Source organism: Colletotrichum higginsianum, assembly GCF_001672515.1.
Source record: "Colletotrichum higginsianum IMI 349063 chromosome 7 map unlocalized unitig_7, whole genome shotgun sequence".
Taxonomy (NCBI): domain Eukaryota; kingdom Fungi; phylum Ascomycota; class Sordariomycetes; order Glomerellales; family Glomerellaceae; genus Colletotrichum; species Colletotrichum higginsianum.
In genome coordinates this window covers 765147-783417 of record NW_017263917.1, presented here as the reverse complement: position 1 = coordinate 783417, position 18271 = coordinate 765147, and the positions used below count along the sequence as shown (strand labels likewise).

General features: G+C 55.5%; 4 protein-coding genes across 4 annotated transcripts; 2 read left to right on the top strand and 2 right to left on the bottom strand.

Moving 5' to 3' along the window:
* Positions 1–776: 776 nt before the first annotated feature.
* On the bottom strand, positions 777–1235 carry CH63R_09958 (uncharacterized protein; the record flags this gene model as incomplete). Its single annotated transcript, XM_018304932.1, has 2 exons — positions 777–1007; positions 1128–1235. 2 exons carry the CDS (start codon positions 1233–1235, stop codon positions 777–779), a joined length of 339 nt encoding a protein of 112 aa, XP_018154356.1.
* Positions 1236–3769: 2534 nt separating this feature from the next.
* CH63R_09957 (uncharacterized protein) lies at positions 3770–4658 on the top strand (the record flags this gene model as incomplete). The annotated part of the gene is made up of 2 exons (XM_018304931.1): positions 3770–3846; positions 4406–4658. The coding sequence occupies 2 exons, from the start codon at positions 3770–3772 to the stop codon at positions 4656–4658; spliced, it is 330 nt and encodes a 109-aa protein (XP_018154355.1).
* Positions 4659–8863: 4205 nt separating this feature from the next.
* On the top strand, positions 8864–10678 carry CH63R_09956 (IMP-specific 5'-nucleotidase 1; the record flags this gene model as incomplete). Its single annotated transcript, XM_018304930.1, has 5 exons — positions 8864–8888; positions 8950–8985; positions 9226–9384; positions 9491–9805; positions 9888–10678. The coding sequence occupies 5 exons, from the start codon at positions 8864–8866 to the stop codon at positions 10676–10678; spliced, it is 1326 nt and encodes a 441-aa protein (XP_018154354.1).
* Positions 10679–12061: 1383 nt separating this feature from the next.
* CH63R_09955 (uncharacterized protein) lies at positions 12062–13915 on the bottom strand (the record flags this gene model as incomplete). The annotated part of the gene is made up of 1 exon (XM_018304929.1): positions 12062–13915. One exon carries the CDS (start codon positions 13913–13915, stop codon positions 12062–12064), a length of 1854 nt encoding a protein of 617 aa, XP_018154353.1.
* Positions 13916–18271: the final 4356 nt, after the last annotated feature.

Sequence of the window (18271 nt, the reverse complement as noted above, 5' to 3'; positions counted from 1 at the left end):
GCGCCCCCGTCCGTCGGCCGAACTATGTTTTGGCTGACAGCTGCTCTGCATGGCCTGCATTCATGCCGAACCTGTCCAAACGACGGGAACAGGCATCGCAGTCGATGTTGCTAGGGCGTAACACCGCCGCCGGCCATAGCACTTCATGTTCAAGTCAGGCTCGCCAACAGCGCGCTGTTCGGGTTACCAAGCCTTCTGCCAACTAGTCAGCGCCCCTCTCTCTTTCGCCGTCTATGGCGCTTCCAGGTCACTCGTGTCACATTCAGTCTGTCACCGGTGACATTTGCGTGGGCCGGGACCGTTCAAAGCGGCATTGGATAGGAGCTGAGGGTGTACACCAGTGGTTTTGTGACAGCCCTGTTGGCCACGACTTGTTTCAGCACCAAAACCACGAGGATGCCGTTCCCCCACGCTTGCTGGGGCTGCAGCGCGCTTTGGGGAGAGACGGTGAATGGCTCGCTTGATGCGCTACTGCAGGTGGACCGAAAGGGAGATGCGACGCATAATGAAATGAGCCAGACATTTGGCGCTGGCCGGTGCCACGCCGGCGGCCGTACGGAGATAGAGAAGAGTGGGTTGTGCGAATTGAGGGCTCGAGGAAGAGAGACGGGTCATGAATCCCGTCACTTGACCGTGCCAACCCAATAGAGCTCGCGTTGTGACTGTCGCTTGACGACTTGGCGACCGAGATGCACCGAAATGAGTCCCGGGATGCTGTGTCAGTCACCGACAGTCGACCATGGCCCTGCAGTACGGAAACAGTCATTTTGTCATTTTCAGCCGGGGACGCTGGAGCCGCCGCTGAGCACCCACGTATCAGGCAAGCCCGCCCGGGCGACATGAACAACATTCCACGGCCATGGCGGAACGAACAGGAGCGGCTCCCGCTCGTCGCGATATTGAGGCGCCCATGACTCCGTCACGTCCGCTTCGTCGGTGACACATACGGATACAGAGATGGCGAAGGTGTGGATGGCCCCCGCTCCAGTCCAGATGTATCCTATGTTCTGTTGGACTCTGTCTCTCCCTCTCACACACGCACCATCAGACTTGGCAGCGCTAGGATTTGAGCAAGCAACCTTTCGATGGTGTCCACTGGCACATGCGGGCTTGTCCCCCCAACTTACCCCCATCTTTGTGGTGCGAAAGTTGTTGAGATGGTGCCTCTGAAACTCAAAAATGTCCCCAGCTGGCAGCTCCAAGCGGGACTGGCTGGATTGGATCCAGGTCTTCATGCCCGCATGCTCTGCGAAAGTAGTTGTCGCACCGAAATAGCACTCGGGAACAGCGAGCAGCAAGCGAGGTTTGGGCTTGGCGAATGGAAGAGCAGACGCGTCCCAGTGGCTTGTCTACGCCGTTGTACGGACAGTCACTTGAGAGTCGAGACGCGTGTTGCTATCTACTGTTGTTGCTGTGCATACCACACGATCCAGGAGGTTGCTACGGACATGAGCTGGCGCGCCCCTTATCGAGGGACGATGAGTGTTCCCGATAAGGCGGTGGGTTTCCTAGGGCGGGACACCACGACTTTAGCCTCAGTTGACGTCTTAATTCAACGTTTGCCGAAGTAGACATATGCCTCGTTGTTTGGGCAGACGGACCGAAGCTGGCTAGCTGGCTGGCCGGTTGTAAGGCCAAGCCAAATGTCCGTACTCCGTATTGAGCCGGGATACGGAAAAGGCTTCGGAACGCTACATTGACCCAATAGAAGTGTGCGTCTCGGCCGTCAACACCGTCACCAGCCTCTTCCTCCGTCGTCCATCCCTCAGCCCAGAGAAGGGCGCGAGAGAAAGAGAGAGAGAGGCATGGCCCGTCCCCGCTCGAGCCTCTTCTGTCTGAGTGGCTGGCCCCTCGATGCTTAACAACGACGACGGCTTTCCCGCCAAGGCAAGTGGCGGTGAGCTAAAGGCCCCCGAAGCCCTGGAAAAGTAGGCTTGCATTGAAGTGCCCGCCCTCTCACGGCTGCTGGACAACAGCAGCAGGTTAAAGGGGCTGGGGGATCTCGCTTCCATGCCTGGTGCATCTTCCAGCTGGAGACAAACAGTTGGTAGGAGCTACAGCCCAAGAGGCTTGCAGCTTCTGACATTACAGCCTACCCCGGCCTGATGATTCCTGGGGAAGCTCGTACGACTGCCTTCTGCTTTCGAACCTGCCCCATGCTTACGGAGGGTTTTGCTGCAGCTTTCCGCGCCGCAGGGCTTTTGACTGTGCCTCTTGAACTTGTCACTGTTCCACTACAGCCGGGCAGTTGCGTCGAGACTCGAGTAGGTACCTCCACTATCTCCGATGACAACACGGGTGGCCCCGGGGTCTTGTCACCCCCCCTCAGTGCTCACCAGTCAACACACCCATCACGATATTGGCTGGCTACCAACGAAAATAAGAACAGGAAAAGTCTGGGGTTCGCGGGGCACAAATACATTGGCTTACGCTCACGAGGGGCTCTTTTATCCCGATCGAAATTGTACACACTCACACACACAGAACTCAATTTGCAGGGTGGGAAGGAACAGGCCATTCTTGCTTGGGCTCTCCGTTCCGTCAGTACCACAGCGGCATCTCGTCGAGGGTCAGGACAATAAATCCCTCACGCGGCAGGCTGGCCTGGGCTGGCATGCACCATGATGGATGATGGCAAAGATGACAGCGGTGGTGGTAGTAGTGGTGTGGCCTTGGCTCATGCTCCTCTTTTGCATCTCGCCAATCATTCTTTTGCATCTTTCACCCACACTCTGCCCCTCCTTTCACATATACTGGATAAATCTCGTACGCTTTCCGCCCTTCACATCGCATCTGCCGCCGTAGCTTTGCGGCTCAATAATTTGGTTGGTTGATCCCCGCGCCGCCGACACAATACGCGGACCGCGGGATCAAAGCTCTCCTGCAAGATGTTGTCGGGCTTGCTTTTCTCCCGGAAATTCGTTGTCATGAGGATATTCCATCTGCATGATGAAGGGAGGCTTGCCGTCCAACCACCTCTGCTCTGGGGTGGGGTTGAAGAGAGTTTCGATGGCGAGCGGTACCCAGGAGACATTTCTCGCAGATAGGACCTTATCTCTTTGTGGCGAAACGAAAGGAAAGATTTGCCCTGAGCTTCTCTTCTGGAACGTTTCTCCCACCTTGCCCGAGTTGGAGACGTCTGCATCGCCTAGTCTCCTCTAGCTCCGAAAGGCCTGAGCGACGATCCGTCACCACAAAAGCCGAGTGTGTGTCTCGACGCGGGGCCTTGGCGTGTGTCCAGACCAGATGTTCAAATGCCTTACCATTCGACCTCCTGCTGGCCAGGGGAAGCTTGTCTCGATATTGCTTGCGATTGTAACCTTATGATTCTCTTGGCCCATTCGGGGCTTCCCATTGAGCGATGGGAGGTGCCAAGCCGAGCGTGTCGAGTTTCTTCTCGATTTTTTTCTTCTTTTCTGTCTTACATCTTACACCCACACATATTTCCACAGTGCATATGTTTCCCCTTCCAGTTGTCGGGCAGATGGCGCCCGCGGGGCGTCAAATACATGTACACTGCGATGACCATTTGACACGTGTGTACCTGTAGTTGTATGATCTACACAGACGCCCTGATATCACTTCCGCCGAAGTTCGGACGGGCTAAGGTGATGGCGGAAGTAAGATCGGCTCAAGGGTGGGGCGCGGACGGGTGCGGATGCGGGCGGCGAACTGTGCGTTGGTGGCACAGAATGGGGGGGGGGGGGGGGGGGGAGAGTGTTCCGTTCCCCCGGAAGCCTTGTGCATCCTTTTGTGTTGAGAACTTAAGATGCTTCGATCCGAGCGTGGACAGCCGGCCATCGGCGCTCTGTGGCCTTTCGATGCTGGAGCTGAGGTGGGAGATAGGTACAGGTGTCTCAAGCCGATGCGTCTCGCGGGCCGGCTGGTCGTGCGCTGTAGCTACGACCTGCAGCTGCAGCTGCTGCAATTGCAGCCGGAGCGCGTCCGATGGCGGAAGCTACGGGGGTATAGCTTTGAGACGCAGGTTATGAGCTCTCGCGGGTGTTGCTGCGCGGCGCGAGATTGAAGTCTTTGTTGCTGCTCTCTCGGTCTCTCGGGCTGTAGAATAGGATAGACTTGTGGCCGTATGGGGGTACATAACGTATGGGAAGTCTGGTGTCCTTTGGTAGTGTGGGAAGCTTGGTCCCCGAGATGAGTGTCTCGCAACTCAAGAGAGGGGAGCTGCCTTGACAGCCGGATGAAGTGCCTCTGGTACCACCATCTACTTATCTGTTTGGATAATTGAGTTGCGCGGTTCGGGAAGGACGAACATCTGGCGGCCAAGAGACGATGATCGGAGCGGTGAGCTGGAGCTGGAGTGATAATAAAAGGGTGTAACCCGCGAATCGCTGGAGTTGTGTTCACGCAATGATCGTGGAGTGATGCGCCGTGTATTCTCAGGTAGCTCTCTTCTACGCACGTCGCGAACTGTCCGCTCCCTGAGCTCGGACTTCACGTCCGTCAAGTACAACCTTCTCTGTCTCCTGAACACTGCTGTTCTTGCCAAATTCAGCGAAGCTGGCAACATCACGACTTACCAAGTAAAGAAAGGGCTGTTGACAACGTACTTGGTGGCCAATGGGGCAAAGCTTGCCCGTGTCTTATCCGCCGAGATACTTGGGCTCGAGGAGCTCATCGGCACAGAGTGGGCCCGATGAGTCTACCCGACCCATGGATCGATAATGCCGTCTTTCGAGGACAGTGTTTGTCCTGCCAAGGAAAGGATCCTACGAATGGCTGGGGTGGACTGCAGTTGCAGCCAAAAGTGCCACGATACAATGGTGTGATATATCTGAGACCGCTCTCAATACAGACCTGGGCACCATCCGGAGTGGGTTACGCTCAACCCGAAGTCTATGGCAAACCGTCTCGTCAGTCTCCGGGGCTCCTGCAGATATCAAGAGCCTTCACCGGGGTGAATTTGACTGCTTTGTGTTTTGATGTCTGCCGTGAGATCCGGGTCAGAGGAGGGGGGGTCAGGGTTCATTCAGTGGAAGAAAGCGTGGACATACCCTTCAGCAGTTCACCAAAGGGGGCGGGTTTCAACTGACTGAAGACGAGTGCAACATCTCGTACAGGTCGTTTAAGAAGACGTACGTTCGTCTGTTCTCCTATTTGCCTGCCCCTCCAATAAAGGCCTATTGTCAAAGTTGAATGAAGCCGGATCGCAGTCACAGTGCCTCTACTTGCCTTACAGCCGCGGGCAGCATGCCTAGGACGGCTGTTTCTTGGGAGCAGGGCGTGTTGAGGTCTTGAAGATCGTACCGTGCAGATGGATCATGGAGTCGCCAAGCGTTGGCTTTATCGGCGGGCGTGTAGCAATCGCTCTCCTCTGGGAGACGATGCCTGGGACCTTGGATGAACTGGCTCAACTGGCGGAAGCAATCTCGACCTACTCGGCATGTCAGCGCGTTTATGCAAAACGTACGATGCCTTTCTACTATCAGCCGTATGTGTATGGTAGGTAGTTTGGGGAGTCTCGCCGATGCTCCTATGCATTGTACTTGAAATCTTGCAACCCCGTCCGAGTGTTCAAGCCTAGGCTGCAGATGTAAGTCGCCTGTCAAAGTTCCCATCCTGGTCACTGGCACCTGTGCCTGTCCCAACACGGCATGGACGCCGGCTATGCCCACTGCGTATCTTGGAGTCGGAGGGGGATGGTGCGCTGAGTTCCGTTGCGCCTCGTTGGAAGTTCTCCTTGGTGCAAAGACAGCGTACAGCCAAGTTCGGGCCCGTAGCCTCTCGTCACCGATTGGAGGGATACTTATGATCAGCACACTGGAGATGATGGAAGAGAAAGCTCCCAGTGCTACACGGCGAAGGTGGTGAGGATGTTGGCGAGGTAGTGACTCGAGCGATAAACACCAAAAGTCGCCTCCCAAGTAAGTCGAACAAGCCTACCACTCAGTTATTCAGGTCGCCTGGGAAAAGAGGTAACTGCGAGAAACTTGGGAAAGCTCTCCAAAGTGCGACACCCGGTGCGCTGTGTCGCGCATTCAAAGTCAGAGGGGAAACCGTTCTTTGAGAGTGGACGATGGCATGGAAACTAGGTGGGAATATCGGAGAGTCGGCAACAAGGGCGAGAGGACAGAAGTTTATGGAGATGGAAACCGGCTTCCAAGGGGAAATGGTTGGCTTTCGTGACCATCTCGGCATCGGACGCAATAATATCGTGGGGAGTACCGTCTTCGTCACAGAGGGCCGCCTTGGCTTGAATCCGAGAAGATGCTACCGCGAGCCGAGTTTTTGTTTGAGTTGCTCATGTTTCTCTGGCCGTCGTAGCTCGGTGTCTGGCCAAAAGTATGACTGACAGCGGAAACTGTCACCAGAAAGGCTATTAGATTTTGGTCGAGCGAGAGCATCTGAAAATATGAATGGGGCGTAGTGTCAGAATGAGACCGTCGACTCTGCGAAGTTTGAGTGGCTACAATGCCTCTGGATGATGGTATTCCCCCCTCGGCCTCGAGATGTGTTTTACAAATCTGGCATAACTGAGTTGATTCGAACTCCGATGTCTACGTAACATCAAGGATAGATAATCTTCGGTAGGTTGGTCACCAGGGAACTTGATGCAATGGACAACGCGCTCTTCGTAAGGATTAAGCCCCTTGGACATAGCAGTAGCGTGTACCTTCGAGTTCTATTGTGCTCCTTCACAAGTAACTCTGATGGCTCATTCTTGGCTGGGCGAGATGCCGATAACTGTCAGCGCGAGAGGACACTCGTCTCTGACTTCTTTCTTTGCCTGACCAGCTTTGGTTTCAAGGGGTGAAACCATGAACCTTTCTGAAACCTTCTCCCCTTCTCAGCATAGAAAATGGGGATAAACAGATACAAAACATGCAAGTGTAAATTGGATCTATGCAGAACACCTACATTGCGAAGAATCAGGAAGCCAGTCGATGAACCAACGTAGGTTTCCAGGGTCTCTAAAACACTTTCGGGTCGTGTAGGAAGCTCACTGCTTATTGATACGTCTCGAGCTGCGAGGACTAGTTCCCCGTAAGATGTTTCACCTCGATAACCCCTCTCACTTGGCCTGCCCGCCCTGCACATGTTGATGAGCATATTTATCTAGCCTGATACTTATTTACGCACAGAAAGGAGATTCAAGATGGAGCTGAGGGGCAATACGAACGAAGCTCGTGCTTTTCAGATTCCCAGGATGAGGAAGAAGTCGCTCAATGAGAAGCTCTTACTCAGATTGCCTTTCTGGGGATGTTGTCTTCCACGTAGATAGTCAGGGTGCTGTGGCGGTTGTGTTTACTAGCAGCCATCCATCGCACGTGAGTGAGAGTGAGGGGGCGTTTTAACTAGGCCTCGATATCACAATATGCGCATTCACATTGCATCAATTAGTTTCTTTCTTTAAGCAATTCATTTACTGCAGTCCCCAAGTCTTCATTCAAGCTGGACAGACAGATTGACTGATTTCAATTAGTCAGAATAAGTAGGTTCTGTCTATTGGGAGCGATGTATAAGGATGGATCTACCAACAACACTATATCACTTGAAATATAGGGCAGGTACTGCCTACCAATACATTCGAACGAAGAACCAGAGATGACTCCCTTTGTGAAGCAAGGACTGTGGCCAAAACGACAAAATGAAAGTGTGGTGGAAATGAGTTGCAAAAGTTCGAGGACCGACCGCGGTTCGAACGCGGGGCCTAGAGATAACTGCGTAAAACTGCAATCTCTCGCTCTACCACTGAGCTATCGATCCGACTCAGGTGATTGGTAGATAACTGGATACGATAGACTAAAAATGGGCTCAGGACCACCGTTCCCCGCTCTTACACCACCGCCCTCTCTCCAACAAAGACCTGAATGTCAACAGTACCTAACCCCAGGCAGAGACAGAGACGACTCTATTACTTCGATGCTGTCAGTGTGCTCATTAGATTTAGTTATTTCATAACGTGAAGGGTTCAACTGCGTCTGTGTCATGGGTAAACTTCTAGTCTTGACGTAAGCCAATGACCTAGATGTTCCAGTAGCTAACTCATAAGTGATAATTATTACCCAACCATTAATGCACCTCAAGAAGCTCCGTCTCATCCAATTCAGCTTCAATACAATACTGAGGTGGTGAAGTATCCAGACTACCACGGGGCACTCGTGTCGTATACGATGCGAGCACAATACAGTGAGGGGGGCATAGAAAGGAAGTCTGTTTCCGAGACTTGGTAGAATGGATTGGGCTATGACCAAGCCGAAGAACAGATGCCACACCTCTAGTCCATATGGCATAGTTGACTCACCTCATATCAGCAACTTCGCAAGAAGCCCACGATGCTCGTGAAGAGAAAGTCGACGCGGACGACGCAGAGGTCACAAGGTAGCAAGGAGGTCGAAAGCGGGTGCCTCCAGCCGATTGGGACGACCTTGCGGCCGGGTAGCGGCGGCCTCCGGTAGATGGCTAGCGCTGCAGTGCACCCCTGGCACTGGTGCATTCCGCTGCCCGTCTGGGCCCCAGGTGCCTATCGTTGCGGGGGGACCGGCGTCGTCGAGCACCGAATCTGGACCGCCAGCTGCCACACGACAGCGGGACCCAGTGATCCACTTAGTCTCCAGGGCGGTGGGAATGAATCCAATATCACATTTCATCCGTCTTCCTTCTCGTTACTCACCCTGCCAACTCTGAGTGCATACCTTCTTCACGTCTCTCATCTAATTGATTCGAACCCCGAACCCTCCAACGACCATCACGACACTTCTACTTATAGGACTTCATCCGGGCCCCACAAGAACGCACCTATTCGCCTAGAGAACCGGCCAGCTGACCAACTAACTACCCCTCCCCCGCTCATCCTTCGACTCCCTCAGCTTCGTCTTCACGACTACCTCGGTTCTAGCCCAAGATGACGACGAGATACAGAGTAGAGTGTAATCAAACATGCCACCAGTTGAACGAATGAGATGAACCGGACAGCTAACATTTGTTCAGACGCTCTCAAGACCCACAGACGGGACCAGTTCATAGGTACGACAATGCCATCATCACTTCATCTTGTCAGCAGTCACCCTCGATGAGCGCCATGGGGCTTGAAATCGGCACCATAAGCACATAAGCCCATGCGGTTTCATAGTAGAAGAAGTCGGCAGACCTTGTCGCTGCCATGATTCTCTCACAGCACCATCGACCGCCGTTCCCACTTCCGTTCCCATTCTCTCTCTCACTCTCACTCTCACACATTTCCCACTCACTCACGCCCCTTCGCAGAATGGATCAAGGGCCTTCTAGCCGTCCCCTTCGTTCTCTACTCCCAACCCACCGGGGTTTTCGACACGAGAGCGACGAGCATCGCCCACATGGCCGAGGAATCCCACCGTCGTTATGCCGAGATCTTCCGCGATGTCGAGCACATGATTGACGACCACAGTAAGTCTTTTGACTCTCACCCTCATCCTTAATCCTTTCTCCCATAATCTTCACCCGCCCACACACACACACGCGCGCGCGCGCGCCTTGCTCACAAAAGACACAGTCACCCGCCAAGACGAGGCAAACAACCTCCCCTCCAAGCTCAAGATGCTCGTCCCCAGCGCAGGGCCCTTCTTCACCCGTCTGCCCCTCGAGGCCGCCTTCAACCACATGGACACGCGCCGCCTCATCTCATCACGCCGCTACGTCTCGCCGTCCTTCAACGACGTCCGCCTCATCCTCAACGCCGCCCAGATCATGGCCGTCACCGCCGCCCCCGACTCCCCGCTTCAGCTCGCCACCTTTGACGGAGACGTCACCCTCTACGACGATGGCGAAAGCCTGGAGCCTTCGAGTCCGCTGATCCCGCGTCTGTTGGGTGCGTAATCGTCGCCTCCTATTACCCTTACTCGCGACCCTTCTTTACCCCCCCCCCTCTACTAACAAAACTCCCTTGCCAGACCTCCTCCGCAAAGACATCAAAATTGGCATCGTCACCGCGGCAGGCTACACGACCGCGGACCGCTACTACGCCCGCCTCCACGGCCTCCTCGACGCCATCGCGGCCTCCACAGACCTGACGCCGACCCAGAAGGAATCCATCGTCATCATGGGCGGCGAGGCCAACTACCTCTTCGAATACGCTCCGCAGTCCCCGCACCTCCTGTCCCCTGTGCCGCTCGAGCAGTGGCTCACGCCCGAGATGGCAGCTTGGTCCGAGTCCGACATCACGGCGCTCCTCGACGTCGCCGAGGCCGCCCTGCTCGACTGCGTCAAGACACTCAACCTGCCTGCCACGCTGCTCCGAAAGGACCGCGCCGTCGGCATCATACCGACGGACCCCTCCATCCGCATCCCCCGCGAGTCGCTCGAGGAGACGGTCCTGGTCGTGCAGAAGATTCTCGAGCTCTCGGCGCTGGGGTCCGCCGCGCGGGCACCAGGCGGCGGGGACTCCCCGACCACCGCCGGACCCCGCCCGCGGGTCCCCTTCTGCGCCTTTAACGGCGGCCGCGACGTCTTCGTCGACATCGGCGACAAGTCGTGGGGAGTGACCGTCTGCCAGCGGTGGTTCGCCGCCAAGGCGGGCCGCGCCGAGCAGCCCATCGCCGGCGAGAATACGCTGCACATCGGGGACCAGTTCCTCAGCGCCGGGAGCAACGACTTCAAGGCGCGTTCTGTGGGCACCACGGCCTGGATCGCGAGCCCGGCAGAGACCACCGAGCTGCTGGACGACCTGATTGCGAGGGTGTGAAGGGAGATGGTCTGCTGGCCTGCCGACGGCTGCCGGTCCCCGCGGAGCGTGGGCAACACGGAGAAACCCCTTTCTCGAGTCGGTAGAAGGAGGAGGATGATGATGGATTCGAGAAAAAGGCGGTTTCGTAAGTTTCGTAAGGGAGGATGTGTGAGAGAAAGATATATATATGTACTTGGGACGCGGCACGCACGGAGCCAGATCCGTATCCTCCATGTGGACTCCCGCCATCTCCCGGATTCGAGACGTGCAGAAGAGAATGGCTGGGGGACAGGACGTCAAAGTCATGGGGGCGATGCCGCCGAGAAAAAGGGTTTCGAGACACAAGAGGAGGAAAGCGCTCGATCAGGGAAGACGGGAATGTCTTTCTTTACCTTTGGTCTTGGTCAAGAGATGGAACCGCCAAGCCAGTTCCCCCCTCCCGACCTTTTTGTCATCGTCATTCGAGAGGCGCAGCTGCATTTTTTGGGTTTGGGCGGAGAACTGGGAGGGAGTGAAGGTTGCATTTGCATGTTGCACATCTTGGATCGACGCCAATTTTTGGTAGTTTACGATTTCAACCATAAGAAGCCTGTTCAACGTTGACGGACGGAAGAACTCTGTCGGAAATCAACGTGCGTCGGTCAGCGTGTGAAGTCGATCGTCTATCTGGCCAGTCTCACGGAATGCACCAGCAGACGGATAGGATGATCTCTTGACATAAGACGGTCACGAGGACCGTGCTAGCAATGTTTATTTGCTTGACTATGTTGAGTGCATTGCTCTTTTGCAATCAACTCCCAGAGACCAAGCACCGGTCGTCTGCAGTTGCTGCCATGTCAATTTAACGATACCTCGGCCAAGGGGTCATCTCAACGCCCTCTGCCTCCATCATCGACGCCTTCCGCGCCAGCCTTTGCCTTTCATACCCGCCATCCGGGTACAGGTGAGTGCGCCTCTGTCGACCTCCTTATCCATTGAAAACAACCAAGCCAATTCGTGAGAAGGAGTTCCAATCCTCCGGGGGGTATTGTGCATTTTTGTGTAAACACCGTCAAATACGTTCATGAGAAAAATCGAGCGATACTGCTCCGCAGACTGCTGGGGGTTCCATTTCCGCCCAGCCATCCTGTCTATGCCGTTGAATCGAAAAAAGAAAAGAAAAAAAGAACAGGGAGCCCACCGCGTGGAAATGTACATAGGAAAAAAGGCGTAGGACTGGTCTATAGCGAGTACCAAAGCCAAGTGAGTGTCGAATGTCCGCAGGTTTGTGCAGTGGACGGGGATCGTATGTGCAGAATGGAATCCGAGATTATGAAACATCTATGCGGGTTTGTCGTCTGCCGCGTTGGTGAGTGGAGAACTAGCTCCGCGGAAGAAGAATTATACTGGTAATTTGTCGCCTTAGAACATGGAGCCCAGAGGAGCACCAAAGTTGGTTGTCTTCCTAAGCTTCAGGGGCACGTCGATGTCTTCGGCCTTTCTCTGAGATTCGGACGCATCATCTCTGTCGGTAGTAGAGCCTCTGTCACTGGCCACGTCTGCGTCCGGTTTGGCCATGAGAAGGTTCTCCTTGTCCTCGGCCACGCCGTCGTCGCTCGGTGTCTTCATGCAAGTCGGGACGGCATCCGCGCCGCTACTGACATCTTGAAGCTTTTCGGACAGGCGCTTGAAGAAGATTTCATCATGTGCAGGGATGTTGCGAACCATCAGAGGGCCCCTGAGCGCTGCGTCGTCGGTCGCCTCCAACGTGGGCTGGGGCTCGTCGGGGCCGCCGAAATCGTCATCTTGGAGATCGGACGAATCGCCTCTAGCCCTGACATCATACAGGGTCGCCGGGTTTGAGCTCATGTCGGTCGGCGCCAGCGTCGGCGTGGAGCCACCGGTGCCGTCGGCGACGGTCGCGACCTCTGTACCGGGGGCGGTTCCCAGGACGGAGAGAGAATGGCTGGGAGTGTGTCCGGCGTGCATGACGAGCCGGTCGGGCTCAGGGGCGGCGAGGACCTCGAGGGTGTGTTCCTGGGTCGGGCTACGTCTCGACCTAGCAGAGTCTCCAGTTGGGGAGGCGTTCCTGGACGAGGACTTTGAGTTTTCCGGGGGAGTCATGCCGGAGTCGGTGAATGTGCTCTTATGGATGGCCGGGGCCTTGAGCGGAACGCCTTCAAGCTGAGGGTTGATGATCTGGATGTCGACGATAGGAACGGGTTCCTCGTCCTTGGGGGAGCTGAGGAAGTCGACGGCGTCTGCGGTGGTAGGCTGCATGTTGGGGTTGAGTGGGATGAAGGGCGAAGTCTCTGGCTGTCTTGAAGGAGAAATGCGGGAGCTGACAGGACTAATAAAACGAGATGGGATCTGGGCCGGCGAGACAGAGGCTGAGGCAGAGCCAGTAGTTGGCCTCCGCTCTGTAGTCCCGTTCGAGAAGCCGAACCGCGCGTCATTGGGTTGCGAGGAGAATCCTGGAAAGTAGAGTTCGGTGGGGCCATCGGCCCCACCACCACAACTTCGCGTTGCTGTTCCTGGAATTGCAACAGTGACGCCGGCGACTTTGCCCGCTTTCTCTAGCTCGACTCGCTGCAGTGCGCCTTGCAGCCGGATTTTGTCAGCGTCGATCACCGTGACCTGTTCTTTGAGACGGCTGATCTGCTCCAACAAAGCCGTCTTCTCGGCCTCCCACGCGAGACGCTCGTCTTCCATGATCATACGCTCCTCCTTGTAGACTTCCTCGACGCGCTCGCGGTTCGCCTCCATATACTTGCGCTCAGCTTCCCACGCCTCCCGAATCCGCGCATTCTGTTGGGCCAACCGTCGAATAATCTGAGCGGACGCCGGGGCCGAGGCGGCATCGGCGGAGACGGAGCGCGGATGAGGCATGCCGTTTGGAGAGACTCTAACAACGGGCGGGAACCCCGACGATTTTTGAGTGGACATGTTTTCGGCATGTGAGGGCGAAACCACTCTCGACATCTGATCGTGCGAAAAGGCACCGTCCAGGCTGTTCATACCGTTTGCGCCGTTGGGGCCGTTGGGAAGCAAGTGAGGTGAAAGAAAGGATTGCGATTGCGGCGGGTAACGCACAGCGCCGGATGATTGCGGGGAGTAGAGCGAATAGCCCGGGATGCTGGGTATCGGCTTGTTGTCGAAATAGCTGGACGAGGTGGCCATCCGCGATAGTGACAGCGGCGAGATGACGGCAGACGGCGGCATGTTCGGGTCGTGGTCGGTAAAGGCCGAGGGTAGGAAAGAGTCGGATGCGAGCATGATTAAGAAGGGTTGGAAAGAGGGAGGTAGTCGCAGTCGAGGGTTGAGGCCTGGGCCCAAGAAAGGAGCATCGAGATGGGTGATGGGTTGGATGTCTTTGAGGGGGAGGGTTTGCCGGCAGGGAGCAACAGCGCGCAGTGCAGCGGGAGGAGGGCTTAGGGGGGAGGTGCGCGCAGCAAGATGACGCAAAGCTGTCGAATGGCCCGTTAGCGTTGTTGCTTTTTCGGGACAGGCGCACCCTCTTTGTGTCTTGTACTCGCAGCAAGTCTTGGTGGTGGTTTATTCTCTGAGGAGCTCCAAATTCCACGGCAAGATATGCCCTAGGGATTGATACCGAAAGGGAATATGTTACCTAGCAGATGGTTCGTCGGAATCCCGCTCCAGGGAGCAAGAGTGGTTTAGTGGTAGGTGGGAGGTGAGGAGGTATGTATCGTGCGTTGGTGTTGGTGGCGGAAGGTCGTCCGTTCCTTAGGTGAATCAGGGACAAAAAAGGGTCTCTCCACTGGGCGTTGTTGACTTGCTGGCCGGGGTTCGGATGGATGCAAGGTACTACAATGAACCTGATGGCCTCCAGCGGATTGTGTCGAGGGAGAGAGAAGGAAAGGTTTAGTGAGACGAGGTTGAGTCAAAATGGTGATCCAGATCACGGCATGACCAACGAGGTGTACACAGGCGGATGGATTGGTTGTTCTTGTCGAGGGATGAGAGGGAGGTGGAAAGAAGGAAAGAGCGGCGATGGGGGTGGTTATGGCAAAATGGAATGCGTAGGGAGTGACTGGTGTGTTGCTGCTGCTTCCTGTTGTTCTTCGTGGGCACGGCGAGAAGGAGAAGGTGACCAGGGTACTTCGTGGTCAGCCGGACAGAGGTGAATTTCTAAGGTTGTCTAGCGGGTGGATGAGGTATCCGTACCGACCAGTGACGGGTTCTTGGGTGGATGTGCCGGTCACAACTTGGGTTAGAGGAATCGTCGGTAACCGGTAAACTGGGCTGGGATGGAGGTCGTGCTTTTGGGAGGTTGGGCTGGACTGCTTCTCTCTGCCTTTGGTATTTGGCAGGGGGTGTGTGTAGGTGCCTCTGGGACGAATACCAACCTATCTAGGGATTTGGAGTGGGATGACCGGGTGGGAGGGGGGGAGTGGATGGAGGAGGTACCTGAGTATTATTAGGTAGGCGGTGGTACGGGTACTGAGCACCAACAGGGCAATTGTGGGGGGAATTGAGCAATCCAATTGCTTCCATTCGATCGCTCGCTCCTCTTACTCCCATACCCATCATTCTCTTTTTCGTCTTCTTCCTCTTGTCTCTGTTTCCCCCGTGGTCCGAGTCTACGAAGTACACTAGTGTCATCACCGCCCCTCGCCGCGGGATGTGCAAGCCGTCGCCAAACGGAACTGTTTGCCTGACAGCCGGACGCCCCCTGTTGCCCGCGACCTGCGCATGTTCCTTTTCAGCAGGACCCTGAAGCTCAGCAGTCCCGATGGGGGGAGACAAGCTTGGAGTGCACGGCGGGCAAGATGACAGCTCAGAATGCACGAGGTCGAGTGACCATCCGACAGGGGGGTTCAGGCAGAAAAGACGGCAACAGGGACGTGATGCAGGCCCTCAAAAGTTTGGGGACGGGGGAGCGAAGCGCGCCAACGTCGTGGGAGTGGTGGTGTGGGCAATGGTTTGGCCGTGGTAATTGGTGGTAATATCTGGTGCTAGGTAGTCGCCGGCAGTGGGGGAAGACGCTGGTCCAAAATGTTCTAGTTGGAGAAAAGGAAGGTTCAAGACAAAATGTCGGGTTGTCGGTTCGATGGAGCGAGCGGCGTCGAGCAAGATTTGGGGAAAGACGGGGGGGAAGGGGGAGAGCAACCCGTGAGAGGAATAATCACATGCAGAGAGAGAGAGAGAGAGAGAGAGAGAGGAACGAGTAGTGTACGAACACACTCTTGTCAAATGACTGGGGACTAAGTTCAATCGCCATGTTTGTTTTTTGTTTTTTTAGAGCAATTGCCTTTCTCTCGAGCACACGAGGCCTGGATCCTGATGCCATGTTCCCTTCCTTTACACGTGAACGAGGACACAGGCTGGTAATAAGGGTCCTTCACACCCAACCACACCCCCCTGTCCAGGGCCTCCGTCGGACCGTACCTACCTCCCCCCGTTACCTGCAGAGTTTCTGGTTCCAAAACGATCTTCTCTCACAAAACTCACATCGGCGTCTGGAAAGGTCAAAGGACGGGAGACGAGGAAACACCACGGACGACAGAAGTGTGTGCCTCAGGACCCCACACGCATCACGCCCAAGGCATGCATGCGTAACCTGTACCTGCCTTTCCGTCAAACAAACAAAACCAAGGCCCGTTTCATCGTCCTTACTTCACTTATCGGCTGCTAGGAGGCCGCCGCCGCCGCCGCCTTTGATTCTCTGCCTCTGAGCCTCTCTGCTAGGACCAGAGCGAGACCGCCTCGGTTGCATCGGTCTGTAACACACGGCCTACGGTGAGCGCAGGGTCGCCGTCGAGGCCACGGACAGGTAGGTACACGTCGTCCCAAAACACCGCACGATACAGTGAACTTCCTGCATGCTTCCCTGACCCATTGGATCGAGCTGTTGTTTGAGTTCCAATCGGAAGGGGACGGCTTCGGGCCGCGAGGTTTTGACTGACTCTTGTTTCCCTTCTGTCCATGTCCCACGTTGCAATGCCGGGAACCATTGCTTCAGATTTCAAAGGTGCAAAGACCACATAAACCCAAAAAAACAAACGCAAGGCAGCGAAAACGGGCGCAGAAAGGCTGTTCAGGCTTCCTATCGACATACCAGTCATCCTGTACAAGTATCCCACGGTTCTCCCGACTTTGACACGTGAAAGGAGGAGCCGGCGAGGGTTTGTCCTGCGTCTCCTCTGTGTCCCTCGATGGTGCCCGTGCTGGCCAACGCAGCAAACATCCCAAGTACGTACCTACAAAGAGGGAAAGCTATGTAGATACTCGCAGGTTTCTGCTGCGAAACGCCTGAACAGGAGCTGCAATGACTTATTTGGGCGCTTGACAGCAGCTGGTCAAACTCACTTGAGCCGAGTTTGGACGTCGAGACTCCCACAATGCGATACCTCAAATCAACGCGGTCGCTTACACTACCCGTACCCTCACACTCAGTATCCTCAGGTTTGAGCGCTGAGGAAGACTGAGAGTGAAACGGTATGTATCTTGACATGCCGGACTAGGTACCTATGAGGTGACTGCCCTGACCAATATTCTTGCCGTTCCTGGCCATTACCTAGGTAGGTAGTTCCCCTCAGGTACGGCGGTACCTAAGTAAGATACCTACCTGCCTACCTGGGCAGGCGTCGCCCAGGAGAAGCCGGGATACGTACCGTTCCGTCGACATGTCTGGTAGTCCGGGGCAATAAGATACCGACCCGTATTTTGCCATTGGGGCTCAGAACTGCAATTGTTGGCTCGCCTCCCATTGGATCGGCCTTTTTGGGCTTGCTCACGCTTGGGGGCTGTCCGTCCATCAACCATGACAGTGTTGAGCATGACACTTCTAACCCATTTTTTCTTCACATTGTGTACCTGTGCCTGCTCAAAGGGTGACCGCCTTGACTACGTGTCTAGTACATCAACATTGAGAGATGACTGGGAGACTGGCAGCGACAGTCATGAGACGGAGAACGGGAAGAGGGGGAGAGCAACCTGCAACTCGTACGTACCTCTGTGACCTCATGATCTACTGCTGCCCCTTTCCACTTACTTTATGCCCAGTCAGTCGGTCAGCCGTAGGAACACCCGCTGCTCGCTCTGGCAGCCTAGATCAGTCGCCCAATGTCTGCTCTGCTGATCAACTCTCGCCCAGATCCCTCGACTCAACCGCCTTTGGTTGATAATTCTAAGGATGGACACTGTCATTCCCGCCAGCCACCTACAGGACTATTCCTAACATGGTTCTCGCTAGACAATTGTTAGGGATCCAGGAGCCCGCTAACCCAGACCGTCGAACAGGCCTAGGCTGTATGTCCCGTCCGCCCTGCTCTGCCCTGGCCACCCTGTCTGACGGGCGACAAAGGAAGCACACGCACGCAGCGCTGGGCGACATGTCGGTTTCACTCCAAGGTCCCAGGGGCAATACAGGGGCAATGGCACAGTCCACGGTCCGGTCCACACAATGCTTTTCCTTGCGGCCTGAGCATCCTAGGGCGGGCACAGCAGATGGCCAGACGGCCCTGCCCAGGGCAGCCGATACGAGCAATTACAGGTCGAGGCAAGGAGGCGTGGCGCTGAGTTGTCATTGCAGTTGCAAGAGCCACATATTGACGCCGACGCCAAAGACAGCAACCCACAGCGACACAATCGGTAAGGAGAAAAGAGATT